The sequence below is a fragment of the Hyla sarda genome, chromosome 2 (genome assembly GCF_029499605.1).
Source record: "Hyla sarda isolate aHylSar1 chromosome 2, aHylSar1.hap1, whole genome shotgun sequence".
In the NCBI taxonomy this organism is placed as follows: Eukaryota; Metazoa; Chordata; class Amphibia; order Anura; family Hylidae; genus Hyla; species Hyla sarda.
In genome coordinates, this window is record NC_079190.1 from 136286520 (window position 1) to 136309181 (window position 22662).

Here is a 22662-nt window from a genome sequence, read left to right on the forward strand (position 1 = left end):
TTTTTCCCAAAGTACAGTTAACCCATACTGTTCCAATGTCCACTTTACCCCTATAAAGATTACTCAGGTGGTGTACTTTCTGTAATGGGGGTCACATGAGGGTGTTTCTTTTTTTATTTTCCTCTGAATGTGTGACCGTCAGCTACTGATATGTCATAGGCCCCAAAATGCAAACATTGCTCTATAAGTCTTGAGCCATGTTATGTGTTCGCACAGCAAGTTACGTCCACAGCAAGTTACGTTGGGTTAAAAGGTTTTTGGGGATTTTTCGCCAATTCACCCTTGTAAATTAGCAACATTTTTGGTAACAACAGCATTTTAGTGAAAAATAACAAATTTTTCCTTTTTTTCAGCCTACTGTTCCAAAAACCTATGAGGTGTAAATACTCACTGTACCCCTTGTTACGTTCCTTTAGGGGTGTCATTTCAAAATTCAGGTCACTTGCCGGGTTTAATTTTTTTATTTCATGTCAGAACCTCTGCCATTGCAGGGCAATCCCCACCTTAGGTCTCAAAGGTGCTCACTCCAGGTGCACAACAGGGCACTCTCACTCCTTAGCCCTGTTGTGCACCCGCACGGTATGTTACATCTACATATGTGGTATTTCCTTACTCATGAGATACTGGGCTCCAAACTTTTGGGGGCTTTTCTCCTATAATCCAAGTTAAAAAAGAAAAAGTTGGTGCAACAGTAGCAATTCACTGTTGAAAATCTGATTTTTAATTATTACGGCCCACTGTTCAAAAAAACTGTGAGTTGTAAATCCTCACTGTACCCCTTGTTATGTTCCTTGAGGGGTGTAGTTTCCAAAAAGATGGCACAGTTGGGGGGATCCTCTGTTCTGCCACCATGAGGACTTAAATGCACATGGCCCCCAACTTCAATTCCAGTCACATTCTCTCTCCAGAAGCCAAACAGCGCTTCTTCTCTTCTGAGACCTGTAGTGCGTTTGAAGAGCAATTTACATCTACATATAAGGTATTTACTTATTCAGGAGAAATTGGGCTACACATTTTGGGGGAGTTTTTGTTCAATTACACCTTGTTAAAATGAAAAATTTGGGGTAACACCATAATTTTAGTGTTAAAAATCCAAATTTTCACATTTACAAACCAATGCTTAATAAACCTGTGAAGTGTAAGTTCTCACTGTAATGCTTATTCCTTGAGTGGTGTTGTCTACAAAATGGGGCCACATATGGGGGGTTTTCTGCTGTACTGGCACAATGGGGGCTTTGTAAATGCACATGGCCCCAACTTCAATTCAAGCCAAATTCGCTCTCCAAAAGCCAAATAGCGCTCCTTCTCTTCTGAGACCTGTAGTGTGCTTGCAGAGCAATTTACATCTACATATAAGGTATTTACTTATTCAGGAGAAATTGGGCTACACATTTTGGGGGAGTTTTTGTTCAATTACACCTTGTTAAAATGAAAAATTTGGGGTAACACAAGAATTTTGGTGTTAAAAATCCAAATTTTCACATTTATAAACCAATGTTTAATAAACCTGTGAAGTGTAAGTTCACACTGTAATGCTTATTACGTTCCTTGAGGGGTGTAGTCTACAAAATGGGGCCACATATGCGGGTTTTCCACTGTTCTGGCACCATTAGGGCTTTGTAAATGCACATGGCCCCGACTTCAAAACCAGCCAAATTCTCTCTCCAAAAGCCAAATAGCGCTCTTTCTCTTCTGAGACCTGAAGTGCGCTCGCAGAGCAATTTACATCCACATATGCGGTATTTCCTTATTCAGGAGAAATTGGGCTACACAGTTGGGGGGGGGGGAAATTATATTCAATTACACCTTGTAAAAATTAAAAATTTGGGGTAACACCAGAATTTTTGTGTTAAAAATAGAATTTTTCACTTTTACAAATCAATGTTCAATAAACCTGTGTGAGGTATAAGTTCTCACTGCAATGCATATTACATTCCTTGAGGGGTGTAGTTTCCAAAATGGTGTCACATGTGGGGGGTTTCTGCTGTACTGGCACAATGGGGGCTTTGTGAATGCACTGTACCCCTTGTTACGTTCCTTTAGTGGTGTAGTTTCCAAAATTGTGTGCCATATGTGGGATTTTTTTTGCTGTTCTGGCACCATGGGGGTTACTTAAATGCAACATGCTCCCCCAAAAAACTATTCCAGCAAAATTCTCTCTCCAAAATCACAAAGCTGCTCCTTCCCTCATGAGCCATGTTGTGTGTTTGCAGAGTACTTTACATCCACATATGAGGTATTACCAAACTCAAGAGAAATTGAGTTACTTTTTCTCCTTTTTTTCCTTGTAAAAATAAAAAATGGGGCTACAAGTTAGTGTAAAAAATTTAGATTTAGATTTTTTTCCCTCCACTTTGCTGCTATTCCTGTGAAACACCTAAAGAGTTAACAATTAATTTGAATGTCATTTTGAATACTTTGAGGGGTGCACTTTTTATAATGGTGTCCATAATGGGGGGGTTCTTGCAAAAATGTCCCTCCAATCCACTTCAAACTTATCCCGAAAAAAATCATATTTTGAATTTTTCATGAAAATTTTGAAAATTGCTGCTTTACTCTGTAGCCCTCTAATGTCTTCCAAAAGTAAAAACATACACAGACAAAACACAAAAATGAGGGATACGTGCCCCTAGTGTAATATGTTAAATAAAATATAATGAACGATAAGTGGATTTGCACTCACCAAGTGGGGATGTGCTAAGAGCACAACACCTCAGAAGACATCAAGTATCAATGTGATGGCCACTTGGATCTGCAGCTGTGGCTTGTCTGGTGTCAGCAGCGCTGATCCAGTAGGAAGATGCTCATAGAAATAGAAAAAATTCAAGCTTCTAGGCGCTGATCCGGCAAAATGAACTGGTCTGCACCAATTCATTTTGCCGGATCAGCGCCTAGAAGCTTGCATTTTGTCTATTTCTATGAGCAAAAGTAAAAACATGTCAACTTTATGGTGCCAACATAAAATAGACATAATTTAAATGTGAATCAATATGTAATTTATTTGGAATGGTTATTTTCCTTACAAGCAGAGAGTTTCAAAGTTAGAAAAATGCTAAATTTTCAAGAAAGTATCGACAAATATTTATCACTAACATAAAGTAGAATATGTCATGAAAAAGCAAGCTCGGAATCAAATTCAAAAGTAAAATCATTTCAGAGTTATTAATGCTTAAAGTGACAGAGGTCAGATTTGCAAAAAATACTCCCGTCCTTAGGGTCAAAATAGGCTCCTTCCCTAAGGGGTTAAATGGGAAATGGGGGGTGATTCAAACTTTTATTAGGGAAGGGGTTAAATCCCTTTTATTTATTACTTTTTTAAAACTTTTTACACAATTTTGTTGTCCTCAAAGGGGACTATTACATGCAGTTTTCAGATTGCATACACTGTTCCATGCTATGCAATAGCATATCATTGATCAGTTTTATCAGTGCTCCATTGCTCCAGCCTTCCATGGCTAACTGGAGCTTTGGATTATCAATCGGATGGCGAGAAGGCAGGTAAAGGCCCTCCCGCTGTCCTCTCAGCTGGTCGAGGCTGGTCGAGTCACTGCTGTTTCAAGGCGGTGGTCCCGATCAGCACCGCTGAGCAGCCGGGAAGTGTTTTTTAATATTTTAGATGCTGTAATCAACTTTGATCATGGTGTCTAAAGGATTACTGCCAGGCATCACCGTGATCGGCGATGTCCGATATTAACCATGGGTCCTGGCAGCAGATAGCCGCGGGGACCACCCCGCTAAGAACCACCCTCAGCATCATAAAAACATCATAGAAGGGTAGCAGACCAACGGCATACAAGCACACCCTTCGTCCTCATGAGGTTAATGGAACAAATAAATAGAAATACTGCCGCTTTCTATTTTACAGAATTTTTTTTAACAATGTGTAAACCTGACTGAAGACTTGAATACAATGCAAAAATCCATTCCCAGAATAACTGAACAGAGACATTGGTTTTAAAACATTTATTGCAAGAGCTAAATAACTGTAAATAACGTTGAACTGGCAAAGCAGTAACAAGGATAACTGGTTAGATACGTATTCTGTCATATTCATCAAACACCCCTCACAAACTGACAAATTACTGCAAAAAAGCAATGCACCCTTTCCCCTTTTCACGCCTAAATTGTGGATAAAATTGTGAGTTGCTATACACAAAATATATTTCTTAAAAAAAGGAAACAAAAAAACATCCAATTAACAAACTCTTCATAGATGTTTAATTGTGGCATAAGATATTTTTTTCAGTAAGGAATTTTGCATGCTATTTATTTGTTTAAATTGTCTGTCATGCCTTAACTAAAACTTTGATAAAATGTTCCAATTTATGTCTACGTGCAACTGAGATTCTATGAACATCAGAATTCACTTTTGGCTAAACAGTGATATGATTTATTTTTATTTTTTCCTGCCAGGCATTGGCCAATGATGTTAACAAACATTATTTAACAACATAAAGTGATATCTAACCTTTTCTGCAAATTGGCCTACTAGGAGAATGCCCTTTTATACTATGGAATCACAACACATTTAATATTTTGTGACTAATGATCTAAGAAAAAACACTTGTGTTATTACAGCACACTAACAACAAAGGGTGCCATATTAGCAATAAAACTGTTTTCGCAAATAGATCAACAACATTAGGACTACACAACCATTTTATTGCAGGGTATTATGTCTTATTTAGAATTCTATTTCATAAAAATATTTCATTTTGTTTTAGATTTGACATTATGTATAAATGCATAAAGTTCCGGATATAGTAACATATTGCCAAGTTATCTTCTTTAGAGAACAATTTAATTGCTAAATGACCTTCATATATCCCTACCACACTAAAACAGGATCTTCTATATTTTAACACAAGTGTTTTAAGTTATTATATGTTAGACATAAAACACTGAAACACTCAACACTGGAAGAAAAACAGAAAATAAAATACTGTAGAATGCAACCTTGACACAAAATTATGCTACAGTATATAAGTGAACTTTATAAGTACACAAAATTGTTAGTAGTAACTTGCTTCTATTTACAGGTATTTGAACACTGAATGACATACAAGTGTCCACTAACATTATTAATAGCACGATAGGTTTTATCATTAAAGATTTAGCTGGTTTGTTTTGAAGTATGATGTCAAGTATAACTGTTCCAGCACATATCGACAACAACAAGAGTACAATTCATCTAATTGATATGCTTCTCAACTACAACAATCCACACTGAGTTCTGTCTTTTCCCTGTTCCTATATCTTTACAGCAAGATGCCTCCTGCAGTCGGTAGCAGCAGTCCAGGGTAAAAATAAATCTTGAAAAAGAAGGAAAAAAAAAAACAAAGAAAAGAAGATAAAACAGTTTTCAACTCCATTCACCAAAATAATCACAAATCTAGAAATATATTTATTCACATATAGTAGAACACCACATTATCAATGGTGCTAACACAAAAGTATGCATATTTTTGTTATATGTCGCATAGTTCTAGAGGTCTACTCAGTACGTGAAGCTTCGAACACACAATTATAGCAAACCTAGTTTGGCTAAAGTCATTGGTCCAAGAAACACATGTTTATAGTTGCTGCTCCATTGGGCTATCCAGAGCACCTGAGACTTGCTTGTAGGACTTTAAATTAGCCAAAGGAATGTCACTCATATGATTTCCGCTTGAGAATTGTCCATCAGTACTGCCATATTGGTTTCGATCATTGAACTGGTTTTTGTTGCTATCTTCTTTCCATGTTTTTGTCAATGTATGTCCATTAACCAATTTGTCCTTTTTCAGCCAATCCTTTTGAGGTGCAAACGTGGACAGAGGTGATTTTGGCTGCTGGAAAGGACCCAGGCTTGGTGGCATCCAGCAATTATCAGAGTGTCCCAAAACCAGGCATTCTTGGGTACACATTTCAGTAGCTTCTGCTAATCCTCTAGGTCCAAGAGGTCCATCTGTGTAAAAGACAGAAAAAAAAATCATGTTAATAAATATAATGTACAAATATGTACAAAATTAAATTGCATACAATATATTTCTTTTTCATCAAGGTTAAGCATTTATTTACTTACTTTTAAATCGCATGACTAAGAAATCTAAATCTAAAATAAGCCGGGTGTGTAGGTAAGTTATTTACTATGGGTTTAAATTAATGACAATTCCTCTCTCCCACAGACAGCAGTGGCACAGTTCTTGTTTATATGGGGAAATATGCTTTGTTTTTAACTTTTTATCCCAAATCCAAAGGATAGGCAATGAGTGTTTCGACCGCTGCCACCCCCACAATCTCCAGCAAAGCACCACTACTCTCCACACGCACACTACTCTTCATGAAGTGGGGGTGGACATGCTCCCTCTATGCATCTCTATAGGAGAGCTGGAGATACAAGAGCATTGTACTCATGTATATCCGGCTCTCCCATAGAGATGAATGAAGAGGGTGTGTCGGTCCCCGCTCCATGAGCGTGGAGAGCCAGTGCACTGAGTAGAAAAACATGGGGGGGGGGGGAGGCTGGGGGTTTGCACAAATATGACCTACCACATGAGACACTTACCCATAGAATAGGGTATAAGAAGTGAAATGTGGAACAACCCCTTTATAATTGACCTCCAACATGAGACACTTATCCATAGAATACGGTATTAGTAGTGAAATTTGGAAATACTCATTTAATATTGATATAAAAGATGCAATCAGTTGACTAATGAGCATTTACTAAGTTAAGAGCTTATAGCTGGGATGCATACACTGAATTACATTGGATTGTTAGGAATTAACATAGGAAAATTTGTTCACCAGATAATCGCACCCGATAATCATCCGATCTTTGTCACCCAACAACTGCATGTAACTAGAGATGATTTAATTCGGTTAGTTCTCTGAATGCTGACAAAAATTTAGCACTTCACTAAAAGTCCAAAATAACGTTTTAGGGCCCGAAAAGCCCTGCCTTACAATGTTAGTCGCCTAGGAGTGAATATAAGTATTTTTTGAGTTTATAAGACAAAGTTTATTTCAAAGTAGCAACAGGACGGGCATATGGTGTCCCTCATAAAGATCTTCACCTAAAAACTGCTATCTCTAAAATGGCTGCTGAAGCTATGTGTATAGGCTTTTAAAGTGACTCACACCTCTACTGCTTACTAATCAGTTGGAAGAACTGTTCACAAGGTATTATGGGCAAACGTCAGCTCATGTGATTCTTACTGCTCTACGTTCTGCCATATGGCTGAGGTTATAGCAGGTTCAACCAAATTTAACCAACTAAACTTTTAGCAAACCAAAGTCAGGTTCTAGGGTTTCCACTCGATCATCTCTACATGTAACCAAACACTTGCCTCTCAATGCCATTTAAACTGTGGGAACACTAGAGGGTCACAGATGCTCAGGAATTCAGCAAATGACTGAAGGACATTAAACTATTATTTGTAGGCAGTGAAATCGATACAGGGGCGCAATGGGGGGTGGGGTTGTTTTACTTTTACTCTTCCTGTGGATCGGGGCTTTAGTCACTCGTTGTCTTATTAAACATAGCTACAGAACTTCCAGCATTTCTTTACCACTGTTTAGATCATATTGTGATGCACTACACTATGGGCTTTGTTGTGGCACATGGGGAACCTGTTAAAAAAATGTAATCCTACCCCTGTGTGTATAAATAATCTTATAATTACCCCCTCTACTTTTTTGTCCTGCCCCCCCAGTGTGTCTCCTTCCAAAATATGAAAGCTAGAATCACCACACTTCATAAGGTGTAAAATAAAATAATACTAATCTGTTGTTATTTTCCTATTTATAATAGGGGCCATCATTTTCAAACTTTGAAGGGGTACTCTGGCACAAAGAAAACTTATCCCCTATCCAAAGGATAGGGGATAAGATGCCTGATCACGAGGGTCCCGCCACTGGGGATTCATGCAGCACCCCGCTATCATCAGCCTCCGGAGCAAACACATAACACAGGGGCGGAGCCGTGACATCACGATACTCCGGCCCCGTGATCATGAGTTATCAGACCCAGAGCATTGTTCGATGATAGTGGGGTGCTGCTTGCAAGATAGTAGGGGGTCCCCAGTGGCAGGACCCCCCGCAATCAGGCATCGTATTCCCTATCCTTTGGATAGGGGATAAGATGTCTTATCACCAGAGTACCCCTTTAAAAATAAAATGCTAATGCTTGACAAAATGTCAAACTTTCTTGAAGTTTAGCCAAAAAAAAAAGATTTATCGTTGATATTCACAAAATATTGTATATAGCTTTTCCAATGCATGAAAATATGTGAACCCTAATAAACCTAAATGCTTTTTCTGAGTACAAAATGGAAAATTTCAACATACTAGAACAAATAAAAACCCTTCAAGGCTCCGGGCACCATTCAACTTAAAGTGCTCTTTTAGTGTTGTATTTTATTTGCTTGTGTTTACAAACGCTTTTAGTGCTATTTAGACATCTCCTGCTATTTTGTGCTCCTTCTAAAGCTTTGCTTTTTTACGTATGTGTGTGTATATATATATATATATATATATATATGTATGTATATATGTGTATATATATATCTATATCTATATATAGATATATATATATATATATATATATATATCTATATATATATATATCTATATATAGATATATAGATATATATATCTATAGATATATAGATATATATATAATACAAAGTAACTGCAGACAGCTGTTTCGGGGTCCTCTTCCTTCTTCTGGGGAGAATTCTGGCTTGGCATAAATCCAAATCAGCTTCTGAGACTTTGTAACTGGAGCCAGAGCTGATCTTAGGGCACGCTACCTGAGAAGGTGGTGTGATGAGTTACTTTGCATACTTCTTACCCAGAAAGCCTGCGAAGTGCTAATGACCTTTTTGAATCTCCGTTTTCCCCCGGAAGCAGTGTTCCTCTCCCTGAGGAAAATACTTGACTATATATATATATATATATATATATATATATATATATATATATATAACATTGGCACTTTTATGTTCCTAATGTCAAATTGGCATTTGTATTCATTTATGATTTCCACACTACATATGTTAATTCTCAATGCGTATTTATTCAGAAATCTAGTCTTCTAGTTATTCCACATTTTTTTGTTTCTGACAATAGAAGCAATCAACTAATAACATGGATTCAATTGCCTTGTTTAAAAGAAACATAAGATATTTATGTTTACCTTGTATACAGAAGACACAGTGATAATAAATAATGTAGTGGAGATCAAACCAAAACACTGGTACCATCAATGCAAGGACAAGATGACTTTGGGTCTACATTACTTACTGACAGGATAATAAGGATTACAGTGAGAAGCAGTAATTTAAATATCAAGCACCACAAAAGAGAAAGATATGTGGGATTAATTGCTAGCTAAGCTGTAAAAGAAGGTTTAGCTAAGTCAAATGGAGTCTAATAATAAGAAAATTGAAATTACCTGTTGCCTTATACATAATGAGCAAAGTCTTAAAGAGTCTTTTAAAAGAGTTATTTGAGAAAAAAATAAGACTTATAGTGACTATGCTAATAAAAGTATACACTATAGTAAAATTGTAAGGTTTTTTACTCAGCATACTCATGTTGATTAATGAAGATACAGTATTTAAAGGGGTATTCCAGGCAAAAACTTTTTTTTTTATATATCAACTGGCTCCGGAAAGTTAAACAGATTTGTAAATTACTTCTATTAAAAAATCTTAATCCTTCCAATAGTTATTAGCTTCTGAAGTTTTCTGTCTAACTGCTCAATGATGATGTCACGTCCCGTGAGCTGTGCATGATGGGAGAATATCCCTATAGGAGATGGACAGCTCCCGGGACGTGAGTCATCAGAAAGCAGTTAGACAGAAAACAGCAACTCAACTTCAGAAGCTAATAACTATTGGAAGAATTAAGATTTTTTAATAGAAGTAATTTACAAATCTGTTTAACTTTCCGGAGCCAGTTGATATATATAAAAAAAGTTTTTGCCTGGAATACCCCTTTAATATATATATGTTACATTGATACATTTTCTGCCAAATGTAACAAGAATACGCACTAGTATGTCATAGATCGGTAACATTAATGTTAATACTCTGTGGGTGGAGCCATGTGAGGGCTTGCTAAATTTCTTTGGTGCATATTAATATTGATTAAATTATAGAATCATACAGGAATAGACATGAGATCAGGTGATTTTTGGTCTAATTTGACTACAAATCTGTCCTATTCTTCTTGAATTTGGATCATGCTATTTGGAAGTGCCCCGATTGCCCTGTAATTGCCATGAAGCAAGGACTCCAAATCTTGTTTTGTGAAGTTTGGACCCAATCCGATTTGTGCCTGATCAGTTTGTTACCTCTATATTAATGTTAATACATTGGTATGAGGTGCAGAAAATGTGTTGGTCATAAAGTACAAGAAGCTCTGATATCCCTATCTTCAACAAGACAAACTATAAGGTGGGAATTTATTATGCTCAAAAAGTCATCAGGGCTTAGTAGGAAGGGTTTAGCCTCCCCCAATCCAACACATTTTCTATAATTTAAACCCTAGTTTACAAAAGGAATAGGTTTTAGTCTGTGCCACACAGTTAGGCATTGTTTTCACTAAGAGACTTCGAAGTAGCCCACAGTCTATCTTTTAGGAGCCACATATGGCTAACTCGATAGTAGTTTAAACAACAATGGTACTGCACACTATGTTTATATTATGGTGTTCAATGGTATGACTGGTATGTACAATACAATTCTGGTAAACCATGGCACACCGTGATTTACATTTTTTATTTCTAACAGATATGTATTGTTGTGTTATTTTTTTCTATTTTTCTTTTCTCCCTTCCAAATATGCTTAAAAAAGCATTTTTACAGCAGCAATTCACCTCCCAGTCACATCAGCATTCTGTTGCAGAGAGAGAGAGAGGACAGAGAGCAGTGTGTGTTGCACAGAAAAGCATTTTTACAGCAGTGATTCACCTCAAGCCCAAATCCAGCCTAAAAGCAGTGATAGGGAAGGGAGTGAGATTAAGAGGAAAGTGCAATTTTGGGTGTAGTGCACAGCGATTTTATTCCTGTCAAAGTCTTAAGGGCCTAGATACTGTGAAAGGCCATCCAAAAGTACACACCTGCTGGTGTTGTAGACAAATACTGTTTTCAGCATACTGGAGCGCATTGTCTTACCCTCATAAGTGCATACCACATACGTACATCTAAGTGGTGTACCATTTTGTACCTGTTAAAGTCTGAATTACTGCCCAAATTCAGCCTAAAAGCACTGATAGGGAAGGGAATGAGATTAAGAGAGAAAGTGCAATTTTTGGTGTTGTACACAGTGACTGTGTGCTGCAGCACTGGTGTGTACAACAACTGAAAAGCAAATAGTAGCCAGCCAGTTAGGGTGAGCAGAGCACTAAAAGCGTATAGTCCTCTATTAAGTGTAACCTGTGGTAAATCTAAGTGGTGTACTATTTTATTCCTGGTAAAGTCTTAAGTGCCTAGATACTGTGAAAGGTCAGGCAAAAGTACACACCTGCTGGTGTTGTAGACAAATACTGTTTTTAAACAGAAGAAAAAATGGAGTTCACACTATGCTGCTTCAAATAAGATATAATTTTATTGAAAACACAATTCTTAAAAAATATGTCTCAAATACTGGACCAATAGAGGACCACAGTGTTTAGGCCGGGCAACAAAACAGAGAGCAAATATAATAATAAAGTATATCTGGGAGCACCTATCTGTGTCAGACTATAAATGTAAATATGGAGAAAGAAATCATATTAGTATATCTATCATATGGGTGCTGAGTGTCCCAATATTAGTCTCTCCATATGCAACTCAAGAGTGCAAAAAATCGCTACTCAAAATAAAGTGCATGACATAAAGGTAAGGTGCCTAGTGCTTATACATTGCGTGGCTGCTCTGTACCCCAACACCGTTTTGAATCCTTTTTCAAGGGGCTTTTGCTCACAGACTTGTATTGACCTTCATTACGCACAGAGCGAGTTTGCTCTGAGCAGTAATGAAAGCAGGGTGCTGCAGTACAGATCCCGGGGGTCCCCAGTGGCGGGACCCCCGCGATCTGACATCTTATCCCCTATCATTTAGATAGGGGATAAGATGTCTAGGGGCGGAGTACCCCTTTAAATAGAAAGAAGCATATTTTTTAATAACATGCTATTGGAAAGTTATTCTGCATATATTAATCTATAATATATCAAAAGGTTTTTTGATGAAAGGTACCCTTTAACCAATCTAAACTTTAAATCTGTCTGGGCATTCATTTAATTTACAGCAATGCTTTATTTAATCATTATGTAATTATTTTATGTAAACCTGATGACTATACACTAATCTACTTACTCAACTATTTACTATATTTACTATATGACTTGTTAATGACAATTCTATAGACAAGTCTATGTTTTAAGAATTAGTACAATATTAAATTAAATCTACTTTAGTAAATGTGAAAAATCATTGCTAATAAAATCTATAAAAAGTAAGGAATATAGAAAATAATAATCATTTGGGGTATATATCCATATTCCAAAGTATACATGGTATTCTGCCAAAGGTGATTTCATCCAGTAGTTAAAAATACTTTCTGCTTGTTGTGAATCTTGAACATATTGGAGCACAATAAGATGAGATCATTCTGCTCTTTAGGACTATGATCGCATACCTCAAAAGCATTGCACAATGTTTTACTGTAGAAGAATTAGCAAGAAAAAATTTCTGTCTGAGCAGTTTACGAAATTATTTGTTGCACTTTTAAAGGTTATATACCTTACAATATAGTAAATATAGTATACCTACAATGTTGATATAGCTGTATAATCCCAGGCCCAGGCCCACCTCTTTTAATTGCTGGAAATCAAATGTTTTGACCATAAATGGCTAAACAAAGAGTACATGAATTAACTTTACAGCTGTAGCAATTATAACTGTAACAATTTATTCATGTGTGAACAAAATGGATATTTTACTATTGAGTTTAAAGAGTACCTGTCATAAAACCATATTTTCTAACTACTCCTAACAGCCCTTCTGTGCCTAAAAAACATTTTTGAGCTTTAAAAAGCTGTGTATCACACCTTTCCCCTTGCTCACATTGTATGAGCTCCCGGCAGGAGAAATTGGTCATTCCCCAGCAGGCGTGATGTCACTGAAGTCTGCGAGAGCTGTGCCTCACCAGGCCCCACACGTACTTCCTGAGTTTGGACTTCTGCAAGTCCAAGTGGAGATCAAACTAACTGTTTGATTAGCGCAGGGAACAGAACACAACCACCTAGTCCCCATTTTTTCAATCACATCAAAAACATATAAAGGTTGAGAATTTTAACAGCAAGGAAATAGCAAAGTGTCTTATAATAACATAAGGGACAATATATTAAAAGTTAAGATTGGTGACAATAGCGGATAAGATGTTAGATTGTGGGGGGCCCGCCGCTGGGGACCCCTGCGGTCTCCGGGCCGGCAGCTGCGGTATCCGGAACATGACAGCTTACAACTTCCACATTCAGGATGTCATACCATGCCCCCTCCATTCATGTCTATGGGAGGGGGTGTGACAGCTAGTACAGAGCCGTCATGCCTCCTCCAATAGAATTGAATGGAGGGAGCGTGGTGGCTTGCATTACCAGTAATCTGGCCCGGAGCTGAGTTCGCTCTGTGACCCAAATGACCGGGTTTCTGGCCTGGAGATTGTGGGGTCCCCAACAGTAGGATCCCCCATGATATAATATCTTGTGCCCTATCCAATGGATAGGGGATGAGGTGTGTGCAGCGGAGTACCCCATTAAAGGATTAAACAAATTATTCACAACTTGTTTGTGCTACCTAGTCTGAGATTATTGGGCTGTGTGACAGCTCATGAAATGAGTGTTGATGCTTGGTCCTGTGCTATTGTCATCCCTTGTAAAAAGGCCTTTAAAGAACTACTTTTTATTTAGTTTCCAGAAAGGGAAAATATATTGTGCGGATCTCAATCTAGTTTAACACAATTGTAGAAATCAGCACATTTAGGGTAGGGTCACACGCTGTGTATACACAGCATATTTCATGCTGTGCAAAATCCACTGCACAGCAGGAAATCTGCTGCATATTCTCCTATGAGCAGTGTGAGAAGGTGAAAGGGATAATAGTGGACGGTCAATATGTGTCATCGAGGTTCATGGCCTCGGTGAAGTGAGAGTAATTTTTCCAGTGGCTGTGCTGCATGTTGCAGACCGACACTGCAGCTGTAGTATAGCTGCAAAGCTAATTCGGGATGGCTCTTATTGGGAATGGTCAAGTGTCGGGTGGGGGCCATTCCCCACAACCCAGGCTGCCTTTTGTTGCCTTAAAGGCAGCTTGCTTCACCAGCTGGGAGAGGATTTGCTAGTTGCAGCTCACATTGCCAGAGAGAGTTGAGTGTAAAGATCTTCCCTGAGAGTTTGAAAGCTGGTGAGCAGACTGCCTGGAGGCTTGGAAAAGACTTGCTTGATGCCGCATGGAATGGACTCAGGTGTGAACAAACACCTAAGGAATACAGGTGGACTGTAGTTGCTTTTTCCTTTGTTCTGCATTGAAAGACTGTTTGCCAAGTGTGAATAAAACACTGAACTTTGATTTGAAAAGTCATGTTTACGTGCCTCTATACTGCAACCGCACCTGTCTGCAAGAGTGAGTCATCACAAAAGAAACATGGGGTTACCCGCGGCAGCTCTGTGTGTGCAGTGAGGTTTGGAGGTGGGGCCAGCACGCTTATGTAACTGTGACACTAGTGCACGCCTTCAATATTCCTTGCGCACACACAGGGCTGCTGCCAGGTTGCCCTGTGTGTCTGCTCATAGGAGAATACAGAGCAGATTTCTCTCTATGCAGCATGAAATATGCGTATCCTATTGGGCTTAACTGCGAGGCAGGTGTATGAAGCAGTCCCTTAGTTAGGTGCGGTGCAAGTGTGGAACAACAGGTAACTTGTATCACCGCCCACCTGTAGGATCACTAGACTGGAAGAAGCATAATTTGATGCGAAACTAGCTGGTCGTCTAGTGACCTCCCTGCCGCTAAACACCATCTCCCTCTCCCCTGAGCACAGCCCTGATGTCGATTGACCGCATTCACCATTCTTTTGTTGGAAGATAAGACGGCAATAAAGACAAGCTTGAAGGTGGTGAGTTGCAGCGTTTTTCTTACTTCATTGGTGATACAAGTTACCTGCTGTTCCACGCTTGCACTGCACCTAGCTAAGGGACTGTTTCATACACCTGCCTCGCAGTTAAGCCCAATAGGATACGCAGTGCCTAGCTCTGTTCTCTACATTATCAGTTGAATTATCCTCTATCAGCTATGAGCACGCTGAATGCGGGTCCAGTTGAGGCCATGATGGAAGCACAAACGAGTTCGGAGGCACATGAATCCCAGCTCCCTATGGGGAGAGAGGACGCGGGGAGGTTTTTCCTTACTTGTAATTCCCAAGATGAGCTGCAGCTCCTGAGCCTGAAAGCTCTTGAGCATAGAGTTCAGAATTTAGCTGAACGGGAAATACGCATTTTCTGGACTATACAATCATTGACAGCATATGTGGAAGAGTCCCTAGAGGATTACGGGTCTATAAAAACCCAACACAATTTTTGGATGACCCCGAGTTTTTACAGCTATGGCAAGCTGAACATTTAAAACACTCTATGAACCTGCAACTATTGGTATTAGACAAAAATAACAGAGACTATGTATCTATCACCACCACATTGTTGAGAGCAAAGGCAGAATTACGTACGAGAATCACAGAGGAGAAAATACAATTTGTTTATTAAAACCTTGGAAACTAGATTAAATAAATTACAAGAAGAGATCAAAGCACAAAAGCGCGACAAGTATATTCGTGATAAAAAAGATTTTGATGAAAACACTGTGTTTACATGGGGAAAACAGAAAACAAAACAACGCGCACGATATAGAAATAATTATAGAAAAACCAATAGCAATGCCAAAAAACATAAAACCGACTATTTAACTACTGAAACAGAAACAAGTTCGTCCGATGAACCGCAGGCTGAGAAACGCAAAAACGCCCAGAAAGGCGAGCAGGTCTACCCTTTAGGAGGAGAACAAGGAGGAGTAGGAGGAAGAAATACGGAGATCGGTAGCACCAAACCGAAAAAGCAAAAGAATGTCACCTGGATGAATTGAGATCATACACTAACGTCATTAATCTGACTGACACAAATTTATCAGATACCTGCCTAGCAGCACTATCGAAAGGACTGAATTTCGGACTTACTGAGGACTTCCGTTACCATCATTTTGAAATAGAGCTATACAAAGCACTCTGAAAAGTCAATATTCACAAACACTTTGCAAATATTAAGGGTAAATTAAGGGCATTCTTCAACAAGTATGTAAGAATGGGACAAATAAGTGAGTGCCTCACCCAAAGATCACCCCGACCCTTTAAATGGTACATAATACCAAAGTGCATAAGGGCAACCAGAGGCTTTCCATGGGACAGCACATACAGTATGGCTTCTATTGATGTCGAGAACCTATATACCCGCATCCCGCATGATGCGGGTATATGGGTTCTCAGAGGTTTTCTGCAAAATTCAGATAAATCACAGGATTTTCAGAACTTCGTAGCAGAAGGTATGGAGTTGATAATCAAAAAGAACACGTTTCAGCAGGCAAGCAAGTGGTATGTGCAAGACCGGGGTACCGCGATGGGTACCCCGGTCTCTTGCACATATGCCAACATCTACTTAGCTATGTTAGAAAGTAAATACATCTATTCAACCAGTAATCCTTACATTAGGAACATTAAATTATACCTTAGGTTTGTCGACAATGTGTTTGTCATTTGGGATGGATCTTCAGAATTATTTGCACAATTTGTACAATACCTGAATACTACTAACGATCTTAATATGTTCTTCACCCACCAATTTGGAGGACAGGAACTTGACTTCCTTGATGTCCATATGTGGGTGGAGGGGAATGAGATCAAGTCTACAGGGTACAGCAAAGAAATAACCCAAAACTCCCTGTTACACTATAAAAGTTCCCATCCTAAACATTTGCAGCGCAGTATCCCCTACAGCCAATTCCTCCGCTTGAGGAGGATTAACACAGAGGACAGTATGTATCTGTCCCAAGCGGAGGAATTAAAAGGTCGATTAAAGATTATCCTATGGAAGTTATAGACAGAGCTTTTAAAAAAGTACTGGAGAAAACCAAAAAAGAAGTCCAAATACATCAACCGCAAGTATCAAAACAAATAGATAAGCGATTTGTGTTTAGTTTTCATAATTCCCCAGTCAATCACATAATAAACAGAGTGATAAAAAAACATTGGTATATCTTAGAATCAGATCCCGATATAGCCACCATTGCCAAAAATCGCTCAATCATAACCTACAAGAAAAATATGACTTTAGGTGGAAACATAAATAAGAGGAAATATCGAAAAACTAAACTAAAAGATACTTGGTTAAGTAATGCAGCTCCCAAAGGCAATTTTGCCTGCAGGAGCTGCGGTGTCTGTCAACACAATTTGCAGAAGGACAAATTCACACTAGGAGGTAAAACCATCCAAGTTACAAAAATGGTCACATGCTGCAGTACAAACATAGTCTATGCACTCGTCTGTACTTGCGGCATGTATTATATCGGAAAAACAAAAAGATGTCTGAATAAAGGAATCAAAGAACATCTATACAGTTTAAAGACAGGAAAAGGTTCGCAAACATTTATGAATCATATGTAAGAAGTCCATGCGAATGATGCATCCCAATTAAAGTTGGCAGGCATCGAAAGAGTTACTGTTGCGGGTCAGGGAATAAATCGAGACCTAATTCTATTAAAGAAAGAAATAAGATGGATAAGCTATCTGAATGCTTTGAGTGCCATGGGTCTTAATGAAAGAAATGATCTATCCCCCTACCTGCAACAATAGTACAAGTAGTTTTGATTTTAAAGGTGTATTTTTATGTTAGTAAGGTGAATGGTTTGTACTATAAGTATGTATTCACACTAGTCGGTTGGTAACAAGAAGATACACCCCGCCTGACTGCGGGAGTTCCCTATTTAATCACAGCACACCTGTAGGACCACTAGACCGGAAGAAGCTTTATTTGATGCGAAACTAGCTGGTCGTCTAGTGACCTCCACGCCGCTTCACACCATATCCCCTGAGCACAGCCCTGATGTCGATTGACCGCATTCACCATTCTTTTGTTGGAAGATAAGACGGCAATAAAGACAAGCTTGAAGGTGGTAATTGCAGCGTTTTTCTTACTTCATTGGTGATATATATATATATATATATATATATATATATATAGTTTAAAAAAACATGGAGCAGCAGGAGTAAACAAGGAGCAAACAAGGGCAAAGACACCAAGGGCATCAGAGAAAGGGTGGTTTTTGCCAGATAGGTATTTTTAAAGAATTGAATTGTTCCCATTATGCTACTTTACCATGAAGGGACGATGCAATGACCTCATAATTGCTCTCATTTTATAAAGAATTCATTTTTCTTCATTTCGATGTGTAAGCTTGGGAGCAATTTCCAAGATGGAAAAATGCTAACATTACACAACTGCAAATGACGATCAATACAAGTAAATTGGATATTGAAGTTTCACAATGAAAATGGCTTTAATAACACAGAATGGGAAAACTAACTAGTAATTAGTACAAAAAAGAAGTGTTTTATAACAGAGTTGTTTCATTGATGCATCAGGAGAATACCAGTCTATTTCCAAATGGATATTAGAAGTATCTGGCTAGAGACCCTATAATGTTTCCAAACAGGAAACCTGTAGATTGTATGTCAATGCAGTTTAAGGATTTTTAAATGATTTGACTACAGACATTGGACTAAGAAAATCACTTGGAGGAGCTTATGATAACATGTCCTGCTACTGACAGATGGACTAGCCACTTTATTTTGTCTGTGTTTTTCTGTAAGAGCAAACTGGAATATGTAAACCTTTCCTCTAGCAGTCCTATATATTATAAACACTATTGAAAACCAATATGATGCATAGTGCCACTGTTATCTTTTATCTCCATAGGCAATATCTAACCAGAAGAATAATTGCATACAGTTCAGACTTTTGTCAATGAAAATGAAGATTATTCTAAGTGGATCCTATATTTTTGGATAATGGTATGTTGTTTTGATTGCAATAATTAAATACTTAGCCAGGAATGGGTTAAAAAAAAGAGTGAAAGTCTCAGTCTTTCCTTTAGATGTACCTCCATTTATGATTTGTTTCTGCCTTTGCATTCAATAATTGCAATTAAAAACCTTAACGTGTAAACACCCCTTAGGGAACTGCATTATTAGCAAATCTATAATATAGATTTATTAGCAAAAATATTTACTTGAGGAAGAGAAACAAGTTGGGCAATCACATTTCCACTGCTGCCCACCCAATGACATAAAGATCAAGTAGTCATTTGATTTCATTCTGTAGATCAAAGGTTTCCCACCTTATTTGACCTGCCATCCCCTTTACAGAAAAATTTACCCAACACCCCCTGGAAAACTCCCTTCTTTAAGTAAATAAACAGACAGATGCAATGACTAATTCTATCAACATCCTGCACCACATTCAAAACAGATCATAAAATGATAAAATGTAAAATTAAGATAACAACGGATATACTTACACATACACAGTTCTACAGCATACACTTTATAAACATACACATTCTTCACTGTGCGATTACTTCCCAGCATGCTTCGTCCTGACACTAGAAAAGGCTTGCAGCAAAGCAGGACCTTTCCCTTTGGGATGGGTATGCTGCTATCTGGTGGTTGGAAGCTGGACGCCATGTGTACATAGCATGCAGCTTCCTTTCCTTCCCAACCACATATATAAGTATTGAGCAGGAGGAATATTCTCTTAGGGGGAGATTTATCAAAACTTGTGCAGAGGAAAAGTTGTCCAGTTTCCCATAACAACCAATCAGATGGCTTCTTTCATTTTTCACAGGCCCTCCTAAAAATGAAAGAAGCGAGCTGATTGGTTGCTATGGGCAACTGGGCAAGTTTTCCTCTGCACAGGTTTTGATAAATCTCCCCCTTAGTGATGGAGAGGACAAAGCCTGTGAGTTATCCAAACTTTCCATGTATCACTGTTTATGGCAATTTATTAAAATGCAGAAAATGGTGTATAGTATATATTAGTCTGTAGAAATGACTACAGGTGCCACAGTCAGTGAAAACCATGGGAATTACCTGGGTTTATGAATTAATTGGTAATAAATTGTAAGTACATTTATATTTATAGGCAAAAAGAATTCTGTAGCTACAAGTAAGACTTGCATGACATATTTCACTCAAGTAACGGTGGATCATTCTTTACTGCACACGTGTTTCAGTTCACCATCTGGGATAATTTACATGCAAATCCTTCTATAAGTCATGTTACAGCATCTCAATAGGGTTGTACCATGATGCAAATTTGGTGAAATCAGTTGTGTACCACATACAGTGCATATGTGTATAAGAGATCAAATGTGCTGTTCCTAGTTATTTTACACAGTTTTCACATAATGCATTAGTTTATACAAATTTATTTTTGTGGAAAACAACCTTTAAAGGGGTACTCCCGTGGAAAACTTTTTATTTTTATTTATTTATTTTTTTATCAACTGGTGCCAGAAAGTTAAACAGATTTGTAAATGAATTCTATAAAAAAAATCTTAATCCTTCCAGTACTTATTAGCTGCTGAATACTACAGAGGAAATTGTTTTCTTTTTGGAACACAGAGCTCTCTGCTGACATCATGACCACAGTGCTCTCTGCTGACATCTCTGTCCATTTTAAGAACTGCCCCGAGTAGGAGAAAGTCCCCATAGCAAACATATGCTGCCCTGAACAGTTCCTAAAATGGACAGAGATGTCAGCAGAGGACACTGTGTTCCAAAAAGAAAACAATTTCCTCTGTAGTATAAAGACCCTAAAAAGTACTGGAAAGATTAAGATTTTTTAATAGAAGTAATTTACAAATCTGTTTAACTTTCTGGCATCAGTTAATTAAAAAAAAATATATATATATATATATATATATATATAGTTTTCCATGGGAGTACCCCTTTGAGGTGAGGAGACTTTCTGGCATTTAACCCCTTAAGGACGCAGGACGTAAATGTACGTCCTGGTGAGGTGGTACTTAACGCACCAGGACGTACATTTACGTCCTAAGCATAACCGCGGGCATCGGAGCGATGCCCGTGTCATGCGCGGCTGATCCCGGCTGCTGATCGCAGCCAGGGACCCGCCGGCAATGGCCGACGCCCGCGATCTCGCGGGCGTCCGCCATTAACCCCTCAGGTGCCGGGATCAATACAGATCCCGGCATCTGCGGCAGTTCGCGATTTAAATGAACGATCGGATCGCCCGCAGCGCTGCTGCGGGGATCCGATCATTCATAACGCCGCACGGAGGTCCCCTCACCTTCCTCCGTGCGGCTCCCGGCGTCTCCTGCTCTGGTCTGTGATCGAGCAGACCAGAGCAGGAGATGACCGATAATACTGATCTGTTCTATGTCCTATACATAGAACAGATCAGTATTAGCAATCATGGTATTGCTATGAATAGTCCCCTATGGGGACTATTCAAGTGTAAAAAAAAATGTAAAAAAATGTAAAAGTAAAAGTTAAAAAAAAGTGAAAAATCCCCTCCCCCAATAAAAAAGTAAAACGTCCGTTTTTTCCTATTTTACCCCCAAAAAGCGTAAAAAACATTTTTTATAGACATATTTGGTATCGCCGCGTGCGTAAATGTCCGAACTATTAAAATAAAATGTTAATGATCCCGTACGGTGAACGGCGTGAACGAAAAAAAATTTAAAAAGTCCAAAATTTCTACTTTTTCAATACATTTTATTAAAAAAAAAATTATAAAAAATGTATTAAAAGTTTTTTATGTACAAATGTGGTATCAAAAAAAAGTACAGATCATGGCGCAAAAAATGAGCCCCCATACCGCCGCTTATACGGAAAAATAAAAAAGTTATAGGTCATCAAAATAAAGGGATTATAAACGTACTAATTTGGTTAAAAAGTTTGTGATTTTTTTTAAGCGCAACAATAATATAAAAGTATATAATAATGGGTATCATTTTAATCGTATTGACCCTCAGAATAAAGAACACATGTCATTTTTACCAGAAATTGTACGGCGTGAAAACAAAACCTTCCAAAATTAGCAAAATTGCGTTTTTCGTTTTAATTTCCCCACAAAAATAGTGTTTTTTGGTTGCGCCATACATTTTATGATATAATGAGTGATGTCATTACAAAGGACAACTGGTCGCGCAAAAAACAAGCCCTCATACTAGTCTGTGGATGAAAATATAAAAGAGTTATGATTTTTAGAAGGCGAGGAGGAAAAAATGAAAACGTAAAAATTAAATTGTCTGAGTCCTTAAGGCCAAAATGGGCTGAGTCCTTAAGGGGTTAAAAAAAAGAAATAATGTTGTTTTTCAACTATGCTTTAGTTGATTTACATGTGCGCTTTGGATGTTGCTTTGTTGCATCATCCAATGTCTATTCAGCTTCAGCTTATTCATTTTTCTACTAAAAATTCCATTGTGCTTTTGTGATACAAAGTTAAACTTTTGTGTCATCTATTCATATGACATTTTCCCAAAAGCACTGAGGAACATCCAGGTAGTC

At 38.2% G+C, this 22662-nt stretch overlaps 1 protein-coding gene across 1 annotated transcript in view; it reads right to left on the reverse strand.

The window, feature by feature from the left end:
• Positions 1 to 3948: 3948 nt before the first annotated feature.
• The window catches only part of LOC130355410 (protocadherin-9-like), a 1658654-nt gene continuing 1639940 nt past the window's right edge, over positions 3949 to 22662 (reverse strand). The window contains exon 5 of the mRNA XM_056555491.1: positions 3949 to 5947. Within this exon, the coding sequence (XP_056411466.1) occupies positions 5574 to 5947 (374 nt within the window). The 3' untranslated portion in view covers positions 3949 to 5573. The remainder of the gene's footprint in view (positions 5948 to 22662) is intronic.